The following is a 15,156-nucleotide window of genomic DNA, read 5'->3' as shown; positions in this document are numbered from 1 at the left end:
TGTGTTCCATTTGTAAATTGAGTCCCCCACTGCTATGGGAAAGCACACCTTGGTTTCAGAACGCTTTGGTTTAAGAACAGACTTCCGGAACGGATTAAGTTCATAAACCAAGGTACCACTGTATTTGTAAATAAACCACATAGCAGTCTCCTCTGTGTTTCATTCTCAAAAGAAACAAGAATCCAGGGTAAGCACCTGGAAGTCCTGGAATCTCACGCTGCTCAGGTGCTTACCCTGGATTCTTGTTTCTTTTGAGAATGAAACACAGAGGCTGGGGTGATGTGCAGCAGTAGAGATGGTCTATGCTAACATATCCATATGTATGGTATCACATTTCTGTATTGGTCTTCATGGCCCAGTTCACATACAATACTGGGGGCCATGAAGTGTGTTAACTATGGTTTGTGCACATGTGTAATATGGGCCTATGGTTAGCACTGACTCCTGAGATGAGAGTAAAATGGTAAGAGGAACATGTATTCCCAAGGCTTGCTTTGATTTCCAAACTATGGTTTGGAGGCAGTCAGCATTATCTGTGCATAAAGTTGTTACATATTCACCAGTTTACTATGCTAAAGCAAACGTTTACATTTATGTCTGATTGAAATTTGGGTGTTTTTTTTGGTTTTTTAATGATGAACTAGAGAATGACAAACAGATGGAGAAATTGAAAGCTACTGGAAACAAGTTACCACATCTATCCATTTCCCGTGTTGCAATGGATACATCAAGTGTACCCCCATCAAGAGGGTCAGAGGCTCGAGGCACATCTGTTGGTTTGCATTTTGTCCCACCACAGGTAAACTATCTTCCTACTAGCTGTCATTGGTCAGCATATGAAATCCTATTTTCTTTTTTATCAGCAGCACACAACTTCTCCAGTCCCCAGGCCCTGTGTGAGGTTTTCCTCTCCATTCCTTCTATCCCGGTGGCCAGTGATCATGCCCGGCCAAGGTCTCTAGCACGCCAGCCACACTTCAACACACACCTCTGCTGTCCTTAAGATGTTGTATGCAGCGCTGCTTTTTTTTTTTTAAGGAAAAGGTGCCACCGCTCACCATGAAGTTGTTACAGTAAGTAACAACTAAGTACCACACTTTAAACATTTGGGGGGAGGGAAGGTGCTGGTACTGTGTACCCAGAAGAAAAGCACTGGTTGTATGACATATACAGTGGTACCTCGGGTTACATACACTTGCGGTTACATACGCTTCAGGTTACAGACTCCGCTAACCCAGAAATAGTGCTTCAGGCTAAGAACTTTGCTTCAGGATGAGAACAGAAATTGTGCTCTGGCGGCACGGCGGCAGCAGGAGGCCCCATTAGCTAAAGTGGTGCTTCAGGTTAAGAACAGTTTCAGGTTAAGAACGGACCTCCAGAATGAATTAAGTACTTAACCTGAGGTACCACTGCGGCTCCAACCTGGTGGAACGCTCTGTCACAAGAGACAAGGGCCCTGCAGGACTTGACATCTTTAAACAGGGCCTGCAAGACAGAGCTGTTCCACCAGGCCTTTGGTCAGGGCGCAGCCTGACTCCCTCCTTTGGCAATCTTTACAAAACTTTAGTTTATGGTTGCCATCAATTTTGATTTTAATTAATTTTTATAATGTTGCACTATTTTAGTGTTGTTAGCCGCCCTGAGCCCGGCTTCGGCTGGGGAGGGCGGGGTATAAATAAAATTTATTATTATTATTATTATTATTATTATTATTATTACCACTGTACTGATTTTCAGCATTCCACAACTGGCCTTTTGTTTTTAGCCTTTAGGCTTCCTGATAAGCAGCAGCTGCTTTTTAGATGTGTATGTACATGTGTTTATTTTGTGTGTATACGTAAACACAATCAAGACAAACCTCTGGTTCTGCTTAGCACTCTTCCTTGACACAATGCATTGCAGTCCTTGAGCCACAGAGCTAAAAAAAAAAAAGTGAATTCCTATCATATGTATTTAGTAATGCTGAAGGCTCCAGTTTTCACATTCTCCACGTAGCCTGTACATAGCCTGTGGCCAACTCTCAAGACCATGTATGAAAGAGGCCTATTGCATCTGTTGCTCGTGGCTAGTTCCCATATTTCCATTTAGGGCCACTGATGCTGGCACAGAAAGTACTCATGTAATCAAGATGCAAGCATGTAAACGTGATGCAATAATTTTTTGCAGCAGTTGCAATACAGGTTGATATTTAATTAAACACCCACTCCTGTGCACATCTCTCTTTCTACTAATCATTATTCTTATTATTGATTGCAACATGTGCAAGATAACTCATGTGCTTCCTGGTCACTGATCGTATTAAAGATATTTGATTTTGATTTGATAACTCATGCGTTACTTGTGGCCTGTACAGTGGTACCTCTGGTTACGAACTTAATTCGTTCTGGAGGTCCATTCTCAACTTGAAACCGTTCTTATCCTGAGACGCGCTTTCACCAATGGGGCCTCCTGCTGTGTGTTCACCTCTGGAGTGTGACTTCCGCTCACATCTCGGGGCAAAGGTTGCAACCAGGAGCATCTACTTCCGGGTTAACGGCACTCGTAACCTGAAGCGTGCATAAGGAGGACGGTTCGTAACCAGAGGTGTTACTGTAGATATGTCTCAACAAAATTACACTAATAAGACCTGTCCTGGAGGGTAATTCTGTGTTATTGTGTAAAAAGAGAGAGGGATAAGTATAGAATTGACATCCATTTCTTCATGTTTTCATACATGCTTTTTGCATCGGATGAAATGTTCTTCAGCATCTGCATTAGGTAACTTTGCACATCTTCACCCACAATGTTGCACATGTTTTAGGCCTTCAGACATATTGATAAATTACCTCGGAAACATTAAGTGATTTGCTTCTGTTGCTTTCTTTAGATCCACCGGTTTCCCAGCAATTTACACAGCGATTTAAATGGTGTCATGACAATCCAAGCCAAGCCACTGCAACAGAGGCACTCTGGGCTAACAGAAAAGATACAGTATGTGTTGCAAAGACTTATGAGATCACATTTCACTCTCACAGTGCATGCTATATTTATTTTTCAATCTATACCTCAACATACGGTTCTATGAAGCCTTTCTGAAGTCAACATTCAATTTTATGTTATGTGTTTTAATTTTGGGCCTTGGTGAAATTATTTTATTTCAAATATAAAGTATAATTAAAGTGCATATTCTCTTCCACGGGGGAAAGGGCTTTTGGGGCAGGCTGCAGAAGGGTTGAATCTTATATAAGTGGCAACTACATTTGCTGAAATTGCTCTTTTTCAGGAATGAACAGGAAGACAAGCCGCAAGTGGGTTCCAGTGTTAACTCAGCACGAAATCGGCTGGGGCGAATTCCTGACAGTAGTGTTCTCTCATGTTCCCGAGTATTGCTTGGATCCTCTAGAAAAACAGCAGGCCACCGTAGGCTACCATCAATAGCTACAGATCCTCTGCGCTCAAAGACCCCCAATGTTTACAGCGATGAAGTCCTTAGGGGGACAAAACTGTGAGGCTTCATTTGTATTCTTCACTGCCGTGACCTTAGTGACATATTAAGCTCAGGCATGGGAGTTAGTCAGGGTGTGTTTCACCACCCTGTGGTTGCATCTCAGAAACAGGCACTGAGACCAACCTTCTTTTATTTCTGTTCCCTCCTACACATTTTGAGGGTACCTTTGAAATTCTGTGAACAGTGTCTGGTGAAACCACAGAAACTAGATTCAGATAGGTAGCTGTGTTGGTCTGATGCAGTCGAAATAAATAAAAAAAATGCCCAGTAGCACATTAGAGACCAACCTTTGAAGAAGTGTGCATGCACACGAAAGCTTATACCCAGAACAAACTTAGTTGGTCTCTAAGGTGCTACTGGACAATATATTTTTTTTATTTCCACAGAAACTAGATTCAGGTCTGAGGGGCAGCATTCAGGTTGCAGAATTCAGCCATTCTTGGCACTGAATTTGAATTTGACTTGATGTAGGTTTTAATTTATTTTTAAGCTTGCAGCCCAGTTGTGTGTGCACTAAAAACTAATGGCCAGATCTTTGAAATGGTTCCATTTGACAATTAAGGGGGAAATAGCATGTACAGTCAATGGGAAACGTGAGCAGTGGTATGACTTTGGCATCAACACATTTTTGGAGAACATCATATTTTAAAGGGATGTGTTGTCTCTCACAAAGAACATAATACTATATCTCTCTAATTAACAGGAATTCTGTTGTTGTTGTTGTTGTTGTTGTTGTTGTTGTTGTTGTTGTTGGAATTGTAGAGTTGGAAAGGACCCAATGGTTATCTAGTCCAATCCCCTGCAACGCAGGAATCTCAGCTAAAGCATCCATGACAGATGGCCATCCAACCTCTGCTTAAAAACCTCCAAGGAAGGAGAGTCCACAACCTCCTGGGGGAGACTGTTCCACTGTTGAACAGCTCTTACCGTCAGAAAGTTTTTTTATATGTTGAGTCAGAATCAAGTTCAACCCTCCAGATCAGGAGAAAACAAGCATGCTCCCTCTTCCATGTGACAGCCCTTAAGATATTTGAAGATGGCTATCGTATCTCTTCTCAGTCTTCTCTTTTCCAAGCTAAACATACCCAGCTCCTTCAAGCTCTCTTTGTAAGGCTTGGTTTCCAGACCCTTGATCACCCTTGATAATTAAGAATAGTTCCTGCAGTGACGGAAGGAAGTGAAATACATATAATCTCATGTATCCTTATTGTTGGCCCACAGATGTACTGCCTTAGATCGCTTGTCCTCTCCACTTCTGCCTACAGCCCGGAACAAGCTGCCACCGATTACATCAGATGCTGTTGAGCAATATCTTTGCGTTCCTGGATCGCAGCTAGGCTTTGTAAGAGAGAGAGTGTGTGTCATTCTTTGTTTTATACCATTAGCAATTCGGTTGAGAATTTAATAGTATTGTCATTGGAGCACTTTAAATCCTAGAGAAAATCAAGCAAGTACAATTGTTAGTTGCTGGGCTTGCAAATGATAAAATTAGGTTCCATTCTCCTTCCATCTATGAAGCTTGCTGAGTGGCCTTGTAAAAATCATGCTCTCTCATTCTAACTTACAACTTCTACATGAAATCAGCATGACGTAATAACTTTTAATAGTTTCAGCAAAATGTATTTTTCTGTAACTTTTCAAGGATCTTTATTCAATTTGTTGCTCCACTGACACTTATCCATATTGCTTCATTTGTTGCACATAGTTACTGCATGATAGTTTGTTTTGTGTTTTAATTGCTTCACTTTTGCACCATATGCTTGTTCTTTGTTGGCAACTTAGTTAACAGTGTTGTTTAAACAGCTACCCATTTTCCTGCTGGGAAATATCTAGCTTGCATTCCCTGAATTGGAACTACATTGCCAAATATTACAATGTAGTTTAAGCACTATGGATATGAATTGTCAAAGTAAGTCATAGCAGCCTTAGCATAAGTCAAGCAAACAGCTGTTCCAACCTTGTGAATGGTAAACTAAGGCCAAAAAAAAGATGGAATTGTTTACTTTTCAACCTCACCACCGATTGAAAAAATAACAAAAACTGCGGGAAGGAGAAGACCCTTGCTACCTTCTCTGGGGCCAGTCACCCCACTTCTGCTTCCAGAGATAGATGCAGACAGGAGCTGCAGATCCTTCCTAGCCTTTTTAATTCTGCTTGTATCTGTCTCTTCTAATCCATTTGAAACCCAATTGAAAAAGCCTAAGTAAATAGTTTTAGAAACTCTTTTCTCAGTCTTTTGTGACTAATGGAAAATTAGCTTTTGGGAAGACAAAAAATAATCAGTTGAAAAGCAAAAGCATACTTCTGCTAATAATAATTTTTACTTTTCCCAGTGATGGACTTGCTTCTTTTTCTCAACCCTACCCCAAACATTTTCCAGCATAAAGGAAGGTATCTTCATAGCAGAATTTCCAGTGCGGTACCTGATGGTGCAGAACGGCGGCCACTTAGAGAGCGAACTGTCATAATAGATCAGTTTTCAAGACCCAATACTACTCACACATTTCGGGTAGGTATTTGAAAGCTTTTGAGACTCTTAATAAGAAACTGGAATTGAAATGGGGGGTGGGAATACCACTCTTTTATTCCCTGTTAAACTGTATTAGATTATTCCTATGTGCTTAGTTGTATGCAGTCTTGCAATTCTGGGAGGAATTATTTCCTGCCTTCCAGATACCATTCCTTTAATACAAATAAAAGTCTTCATATTCTCATGCTTTGTAGCCCAAACCATGCTAACCATGCATAACAGAGTTTTTAGCTGACTTGCGGTTACTCTACACTTTGGGACAACCCTGTTTTACAGGTGCTTAATTTTTTTTTAGAAAAAAAGAAAGGACACCCCCCCAAAAAAAAACCACACCCCAGCCTCATAAGAAATGACAGCAGATGTTGAGAAGCTGTGGTGTGCATGTGTGTGGAATGAACACCCTGTTTTGTGGTGTTGGGGGTGGGAGAATGATCCAAAGCCAGAATATCCAACTTGCAAAGATTTGAATGTTTGCTCACTGTTTAACCACATTATTGCCTTTAGTGCTGAACAGGAAAGTGGAATTAGTATTGGACATTTTTCAATGCTCCTTGTGGAATAGTTACATCTTCATAGCTCTTTTTCATGTCACGGGCTATATGCACGCTATATCTTTAACAGACATTCAAAGCACATTTCCCCTCAAATAATTCTGGGCTCTCTGGTTTGCTAAGGGTTGTTGGGAATTGTTTCTCAGTGGCGGTATACAACAGGGCTCATAATTCTTTGAGGGAAAGAATGTACTCCAAATGAGCTTTAATAAAGTATGTACACAGGCATAGACACAGGCATAGTTTGCCCTTGACTTGTTGGGGGGGGGCGGGGCGGGCGGGCGAATGCTATAAACATCTGTTTTTCTCTTTCAGTCAGATACACCTCATAAAATATCATTGACTCCTATGGATTTTGCTAATCAAATGTGGACAGGTCATGGGGTATTGATAGGTAAGACCTCTGTTTTATTAAAGAAAAGAAGATTGTAGAACAAGATGCCAATCCCCTCAGAACTGTGATTCTCAGTTTCATCATATTAGCATTTGTGGGAGAATGGTGTAAAATGAGCAATAAGCATTGTTCTTTACATCACAAGTTGAGCCCAAAAAACAAATGCTGTAAACCATTTTATACTAGTTTGCCTCTGTATGAAAGAGGTGCAGCAGCAGGCAAAATTTAATGGAGCAGTAAGGATGGAGAACCGGTGGATGTTGTTGGACTACAACTCCCACAATCCTCATCCATTGGCTATGCCGGCTGGGGGTGAATGAGGTTCCAAGGAATAGAAATTAGTATAAATCCAGTAAATAAGGGACAGGGAACATGTGGTTCCTCTAGATGTTGTTAGATTCTAACAGCATCTGGAAGGACCACATGTTCCCTGTCTCTTCTTTACTGGATTTATACTAATTTCTATTCCTTGGTACAATCAAGGATTTTTTTATCAATTGGCCATAGACTTTCAATAAATTGTTCAGTTTTTGCAAAGCAGCTATTCACTTAGTGTTCACTACTGCAGCCTGAGTAAACCCCATTATTCAGTTGGAGCCCCAAGTGAAGATGTTTAGGGTGGCTCTTTTCAAGAGTTTGTAGCTATACTTGATTCATCTAAGACTAAGTCACTGGTTCAGCTGTAGTATTAGCAGAGAGCCAGCAGAGGGCTACCTTTCCACTGGAAAGCACCAATGATAAGCAGTCCTTTTCTCCTGCCACAGAAATTGGTTGTTGCTATTTTAAGATCTCATAAACTCGTCATGTGTACGTGTAGCATGACTGTTCATACCAGGTTACAATACCTCCTAGCCCAAGCATATTCTCCAGAACTGTTCTGTTTGTGAAATACACGAGAAATGGAAACTCTTCTTCAGTGTAAAAAGTAAATGAAAAACAATCCTTCTTTAACTTTGGTGATGTAGTGAAAGGTGACAATGCTTGCAGAAAAACGCACACATTCTTTTGCTGTATTGAAGTTCGCCATCAGTTCATGTTGTCTACCTATCTATTAAACGTAAACTAATGTATTTTTTTGCACTTGTACAGACTACTTTTAATAACAAAATATCCCCAGAGGTATTCTACTTCCTGCTGCCCATGATTATCCTTGTAGGGTAGTGAATTTTGATAAAACCTCTCAAGCAAGGTCTAGGAACAGAGGGAACTCAGTCCACAGGCAGAAATTCTCAGAACTAGAAAGGACACTGGGTAAGATGCTAAGAGACAGAAAGTGGGTAGACATGCAGGCTCACTAGAACCTGAGTTAAGGTTCAGCAGAAGCCTGTGAGAAAGGGCAATGGGGGGTGGCCGAGTGGCTGGTGAGAGAGCAGTTTGGTGGAGTGGGGGACTTGAGATTGCAAGTGGAAGTAGCTGCATGTTGGCAAGAAGCAGAAACGGTGCTCTGGCTAGGCAGGCAGACCGAGAGTCGACCTGCAGGTGATGCTAAATTAGAAAAAGGGGTTTAGTGTTAAAAAATAATAACGAGCATGGTTTTAATGGGGACCACAGCACTCAGGAAGACATGTTTTAATCCTTCCATTTGCAGTTGCAATTCTGATGGCAACACTTCCCCTTCCCAGCATTTGTGCTAATGGGGGCTTTTCCTCGAAAGTTAAAAGTGGCATTGGGGGGGGGGGGCTTTGGTTCATATCAGCGTTGTGGTTGGGGCTGAAGAATTAAACCTGAATAGTCCCCCTCTGTGTATGCTGTCCTGATGAAAATCAGGATTGCCCATGCCTGCAATTTTAAAAAAACCTCTGGCGTGCGTTCTCATGATGCATTGTGTAGTTTGGCCCCTATCATAGAATCATAGAGTTGGAAGAGACCACAAGGGCCATCGAGTCCAACCCCCTGCCAAGCAGGAAACACCATCAGAGCACTCCTGACATATAGTTGTCAAGCCTCTGCTTAAAGACCTCCAAAGAAGGAGACTCCACCACACTCATTGGCAGCAAATTCCACTGTCGAACAGCTCTTACTGTCAGGAAGTTCTTCCTAATGTTTAGGTGGAATCTTCTTTCTTGTAGTTTGGATCCATTGCTCCGTGTCCGCTTCTCTGGAGCAGCAGAAAACAACCTTTCTCCCTCCTCTATGTGACATCCTTTTATATATTTGAACATGGCTATCATATCACCCCTTAACCTCCTTTTCTCCAGGCTAAACATGCCCAGCTCCCTTAGCCGTTCCTCATAAGTCATTGTTTCCAGGCCTTTGACCATTTTGGTTGCCCTCCTCTGGACACGTTCCAGTTTGTCAGTGTCCTTGAACTGTGGTGCCCAGAACTGGACACAGTACTCCAGGTGAGGTCTGACCAGAGCAGAATACAGTGGCACTATTACTTCCCTTGATCTAGATGCTATACTCCTATTGATGCAGCCCAGAATTGCATTGGCTTTTTTAGCTGCCGCGTCACACTGTTGGCTCATGTCAAGTTTGTGGTCAACCAAGACTCCTAGATCCTTTTCACATGTACTGCTCTCAAGCCAGGTGTCACCCATCTTGTATTTGTGCCTCTCATTTTTTTTTTGCCCAAGTGCAATACTTTACATTTCTCCCTGTTAAAATTCATCTTGTTTGTTTTGGCCCAGTTCTCTAATCTGTCAAGGTCGTTTTGAAGTGTGATCCTGTCCTCTGGGGTGTTAGCCACCCCTCCCAGTTTGGTGTCATCTGCAAATTTGATCAGGATGCCCTTGAGTCCATCATCCAAGTCGTTGATAAAGATGTTGAATAAGACCGGGCCCAAGACAGAACCCTGTGGCACCCCACTAGTCACTCTTCTCCAGGATGAAGAGGAACCATTGATGAGCACCCTTTGGGTTCGGTCAGTCAGCCAGTTACAAATCCACTTAGTGGTAGCATAAGGTTAGAAAGCTAAGGGGGAAGAGGGGAGAGTTGGCCTGGCTGAAAGATCCAGCACCAATTTGACAGTAGACTGAAATGCAATGATGTGAATGAGGCAGAAACTTGAAGGACTGGGGATTGCAGAAGATGTGGAATCGAGAAAACAAGTGGCTTAGGAAGAAGGCAGTGCCAGCGCTAGGGAAATCCCTCTGGCAGGGATCAGGAAGGGTATGGATCAGGTAGTTATCATTAGGAAACTGGAATTCGTCCAGGTGATTGAAGTCAACCTGATTGATGAACTCACCTAGGGTTTTACTTGTCAGGCTGGCAAGTCTCTTCTTTCTCCCATTTGCAACACTGGACTTATCCCCAATAGAGTTAATAGAGAGATTGCTCTTGCTACTACCTGAGGCATTCACAAAGTAAAGGAATGATTGAACTCTGATTAATAAGAATACACACAGAGGCTTGAACCAGCAAGACTCTGGGAAGGGTGCGTATAGTGTTCTCTCTCTGTGTCTTTCTACCCCTTGGCCCAGGTCATTTTTTCACCAAAGAACTTTTTACAGAGTGTTCATAAGAACCAATCAGATTTTTTCTGAGCATTTCAACAGACCCCACATGGGGACAAAGTTAGATCAAAAGAAATTCTTTTAACTACAAAGACTACTACTCTGAGCATGCATACATAATCTGAGAGTAAATAAAAGAGGACTAGAGAAACTCTGGAGATCACAAACGGGAGAGGATGGAAGGATGGCAAGGAGATAGGCATCTTTATCACCTTCCTGTGAAACTATTTCCAGGCCCTAAGATCAACATCCTGAGATTAACATATTGGAAAGGCTACTTCAAAGAAACTTGCCCACTATCTTTATGGCCCAGGATGCCTGCCTGGCTAAGCAACTGGCAGTGTACGTGACTGGTGAAGAAAGAGAAATGGAACAGGGATGCAGAGGTGTGGATTGATCAAGCATCATATCAAAATAGTTTAAACCCAGTCAACGCAATGCTTTCATTGCTGACGCAGATGGCTTACTCTATATTTGTTATAATTCCTCGTAGCAATCCCACCTGATCACTACACTACTACTATGCGTAGGGAAAGAAAGGATGCACCCCCAGAAACAGCTGGCGGGAAATGAAAACTCGTGCACCTCAAACAAGGACTTGTTATCCCAATGGTCCCTAATAGCAAGTTTGGCTTCTCTGCTCACAAGCCTTATATGAGGTTGCAGGCCCTTCCTACCCCTCCTATGCTCTTGCCCCTAATTTGCACAGGACTGGGTGTCAGTTCAAGACCAAAAGCATATCCCTGCTCTGTCTGAAATAGTTGATCTGTACTTAACATATTATTGGCTTCAACTTGTGTATTTTCCGATCAGCTTCCTATGACGTAAGACACTACTACAGTGGTAGCTCAGGTTAAGTACTTAATTCGTTCCGGAGGTCCATTCTTTACCTGAAACTGTTCTTAACCTGAAGCATCACTTTAGATAATGGGGCCTCCTGCTGCCGCTGCGCCACCACTGCATGATTTCTGTTCCCATCCTGAAGCAAAGTTCTTAACCCGAGGTACTATTTCTGAGTTAGCGGAGTCTGTAACCTGAAGCGTCTGTAACCTGAGGTACCACTGTATTCCCATTTTACTGATAGGAAAACAAGGCTAGGAGAGATCATTCATCAAAAGAATTTGAGCATGAACCCTTTTGTTTCAAATGCACTGTATCCACTTGACCCACAATATTACCTACTAATGTTTTTGCTTGCAGGTTCACAGTTCCATGCCAAATCATTCCAGAGAAATCCACCTGTAGCTAGAAGAAGATTTCAAGTTGCTTCATAACATATAGCAGAAGGCAACCAACCAACCAACCAACCAACCTGATCTGTACTTTATGGGATTCTGCAATACTCCCAACTATTATCAGAAGGGATGGCATTCCAGTATTGTAGTTTTGTGCCTTAAGTGTTCTGTGTCTCTGCATACAGCCTGCTTGAAAATTGTTTCACCAAAGACTCATTAGCAAGCGCATCAAGACAGTGGCATATATCTGGAAAACAGAATATGAATTGGTGCCAATTTTTTTTCTAAAGGCATAAGTCAAGTTTAAAAGAAAGTGCCTTCCTGGTTCTGTTTGTTTGTTTGTTTGTTTGTTTGTTTGTTTGTGTGTGTGTTTGTTTGTGGACCAGGTACAAGTAGAGCTGAGCCAAATTGTCATTAGCTTTCCTTTTCTTTTTCTGTAGCGAACAAGGGAAGCTTTCATAAAGCAGCTAAACAAATTGCACAAAATTTAAATAGTTTCCCTGGTTTTCATCAAAGTTCTGGGGCTCAGGGAGAATTGCGTAGAAGCCCTCAGAGGCTGGTCTTTAATTATCTGAGCTAGCCCACAGAACTATGAAGCCTTGGGAGGAAGGGTACTCTTTTCATAGAGAAGCATGCTAAGGAATTTGAGCTAGACTTTGCCTCGGTTCTTTTGGCGGAGCTTCCCTGATCTTGGTCAGACAAGTTTGGTGGGGGAGTGGGGGCGGTTTGCACAGGCATTAAAACAACTTAGAGTCATTAAAACAAACCTTAGCAGGGCTTTCGTACATTTCCTTCTAATGAAATTTTGAGGAAGCAAACACTTGCAAAACCAGGAATTGTTTCCACAGGAATGAAAGTGACACCAAAACAGTTGGAGTTGGTTTTAGCTCAGCTGTAGTAATGCAGTGTATAAACCCTTGAATATTATGATAAAAATATTTAATTCCTGGACTCCTTTTGTTATGGTTCCATAAGAAAAATCTATCCCTTCTCTCTGGTTTATCTTGGGCAATCTCTAAAATTAATTTTGGAAGTGAGGTAGGCATAAGTTGCTGCAGTTTGGGTTCAAAAATTATTTTCTTCATGCACAAATTTAGCTAATGCACATTGATTAAACACCATGAAAAAACAAATCTTGATGCAATCCCATCAAGATCCTTTTTGTGCAATTGCATCAAGAACCTTTGGCCGTATATTACTATTGCATAGACACAATATATTATTCTAAAATAATGGAGATTTGAGTACTTGTTTATTCTATGTGGTCTACACATAATCTGGATATTTTGCATATTTTTGCCCCCCACCCAAAAGCACTTTTTGAGAAACTTAGTTTCATTCTGAAAATAGAAGTCATTGTATATTTCTTGTGCATTAATCCACAGTGTGTCCATTTGAAGCCAGATGCACCCACACCTGCCCATTGACATGGTAGGGCATATATACCAAGAGAGCAATGACTTCTTCCTTTACCTGGGGCATGTAAAGGGATGAAAATGTATGGATAACCTAACCAAGAGGAGGGTTTTCAAATGTGTATCAAGTAGCCACTCCCACCCTGGTGGACAGTAGGATCTGGAATTAATCTAGATCAGGCATCCCTAACCTGCGGCCATCCAGATGTTTTGGCCTACAACTCCCATGATCCCTAGCTAACAGGACCAGTGGTCAGGGATGATGGGAATTGTAGTCCAAAACATCTGGAGGGTCGAAGGTTGGGGATGCCTGATCTAGATAGAAAGCAGCATGTTGGGGGCAAACATGAATGCTTCTAGACGGAGAAAAACAAATGGGTTAGTGTGCATGCAGCCTATATCACACTGCATAAAGGTACCTTGATTTCGTCTTGCAGCATTTTAATAAGTTCCCCTATACCCTAATTCACATAGTTAATATGTAAAATAATAAAAATATGAAAATCGGTAAAGTACGTATATTGAGGTGTAAACTAACTGTGGAAATCAAAATGGAAGAATTGCAAAGTAATTTGTATGTAATGTATCTTTATATCTTTACTTTAATCATAAGTTATTTGTTGTTGATTACCATTGTTGCATGTTCCTACCTTCTCTTTGTCTTTAATTTTGCACGTCACCCTGTGGAAGATAATTAGAGGGCTGACCATCACTTATTACCAGTAATTAATACATCAAGCACTGTAAAATAGCTCAGATGGATTTGTTCTCAGAAAGAATTAGCAGCAAAATTATATCATAGACCCTCATGGACTTAGCCCACTTGCTGGGCTGCAACTGATATTCTGTTTATTGAGTTTTTCCTTCCTCAACTTCTTTGATGTCACCTGCTAATGTAAAATGAATTGATTTATCTAGTACTTCAGAAACCCTATTAAAAATTTGCTTCATGAGCCAATGAATCTGTGGAAATGTGTACAGAACCATTTTTTTAGGGCTTGCTATTTTCATTACGGTAGTGATAACTCTTGCCATTTAGCCAAGAGACTAGGCCCACAAGTTTGTTTGTAGTGTACGCATGGGAAGAAGCATTGTTTGTTTAAAATGACTGGCCAACTCACCCACACAAGTCTTACTTATATGAAATGCATGTGACTAGATCAGAATGCTTCATTGCTGAGCCCAGGATTAAAATCCAGGTTGCATTAATAATAATAATAATAATAATTTATTATTTGTACCCCGCCCATCTGGCTGGGTTTCCCCAGCCACTCTGGGCGGCTTCCATAGAAACCAAAAATACACTAAAATATCACAGATTAAAAACTTCCCTGAACAGGGCTGCCTTAAGATGTCTTCTGAATGTCAGGTAGTTATTTATCGCTTTGACATCTAATGGGAGGGCGTTCCACAGGGCAGGCGCCACTACCGAGAAGGCCCTCTGCCTGGTTCCCTGTAGCTTTGCTTCTCGCAATGAGGGAACCGCCAGAAGGCCCTCGGCGCTGGACCTCAGCATCCGGGCAGAACGATGGGGGTGGAGACGCATTCAAACTGTATTAGTGGTCAAGAAAGCTTTTTATAACAGCTTGAGTCACATGATTGAAGGAAAGATTTTTGAGCAGTGGTTTTGTTGTTTCCTGCTACTGTCTCCAAGGTATGAGTTAGAACTTGTCCCCGTAGCAGATGCTGGTTTAAAATAAATGTTTAAATAAGCATATCAGTCTTGTTCTCCAGCACATTTAGTTTAAAAATGTTCTTGAAAACAAGAGCCACTTTTGTTCAAATACTTTTATCCAGCTCCTCCAATAAGAAGTGATTTAATTTTTAAATTGGCAGGACATAATAACAGCTCTGTGAATTGCTTTTGGTCTGAGAGGACTGTACTGGGCAATAATTCATTAGCTCTGAAGGGTCTGTAATGCAGTGCTCCACTGAGTTTCTTGTCAAGTGTGCTTTATGAACTCTCCTTGGATGGCTATGGGAACAGCCAGAAACTGGGAGGACCTTTAGGGCTTGATCTCCTTACTGGAAATTTTGAAGGGGGCTGAACAAACTGTCATTCTATTTCACCTGTGGCGCATGCTTTCTG

The 15,156-nt window shown here is 41.6% G+C and overlaps 1 protein-coding gene and 1 long non-coding RNA gene across 4 annotated transcripts in view; one reads left to right on the top strand and one right to left on the bottom strand.

Moving 5' to 3' along the window:
• Window positions 1-14,029, top strand: part of FAM149A (family with sequence similarity 149 member A) — a 36,183-nt gene extending 22,154 nt beyond the window's left edge. For 2 of the 3 annotated variants that reach the window (XM_083630364.1, XM_083630366.1), the window contains exons 8-14: window positions 645-799; window positions 2,867-2,970; window positions 3,263-3,484; window positions 4,709-4,829; window positions 5,868-5,996; window positions 6,884-6,962; window positions 11,618-14,029. In XM_083630364.1, the coding sequence (XP_083486490.1) occupies window positions 645-799; window positions 2,867-2,970; window positions 3,263-3,484; window positions 4,709-4,829; window positions 5,868-5,996; window positions 6,884-6,962; window positions 11,618-11,691 (884 nt within the window). In that variant the 3' untranslated portion in view covers window positions 11,692-14,029. The remainder of the gene's footprint in view (window positions 1-644; window positions 800-2,866; window positions 2,971-3,262; window positions 3,485-4,708; window positions 4,830-5,867; window positions 5,997-6,883; window positions 6,963-11,617) is intronic. The other variant, XM_083630365.1, reaches the window with a different exon arrangement.
• Window positions 1-15,156, bottom strand: part of LOC310770361 — a 334,814-nt gene that overhangs the window by 32,121 nt on the left and 287,537 nt on the right. The window lies entirely within an intron of this gene.

This window comes from Podarcis filfolensis, assembly GCF_964270895.1.
Source record: "Podarcis filfolensis genome assembly, chromosome: 9".
NCBI classification, from domain to species: Eukaryota; Metazoa; Chordata; class Lepidosauria; order Squamata; family Lacertidae; genus Podarcis; species Podarcis filfolensis.
The sequence above is the reverse complement of the archived record's forward strand: the minus strand, read 5'-3'. Positions and strand labels throughout refer to the sequence as shown.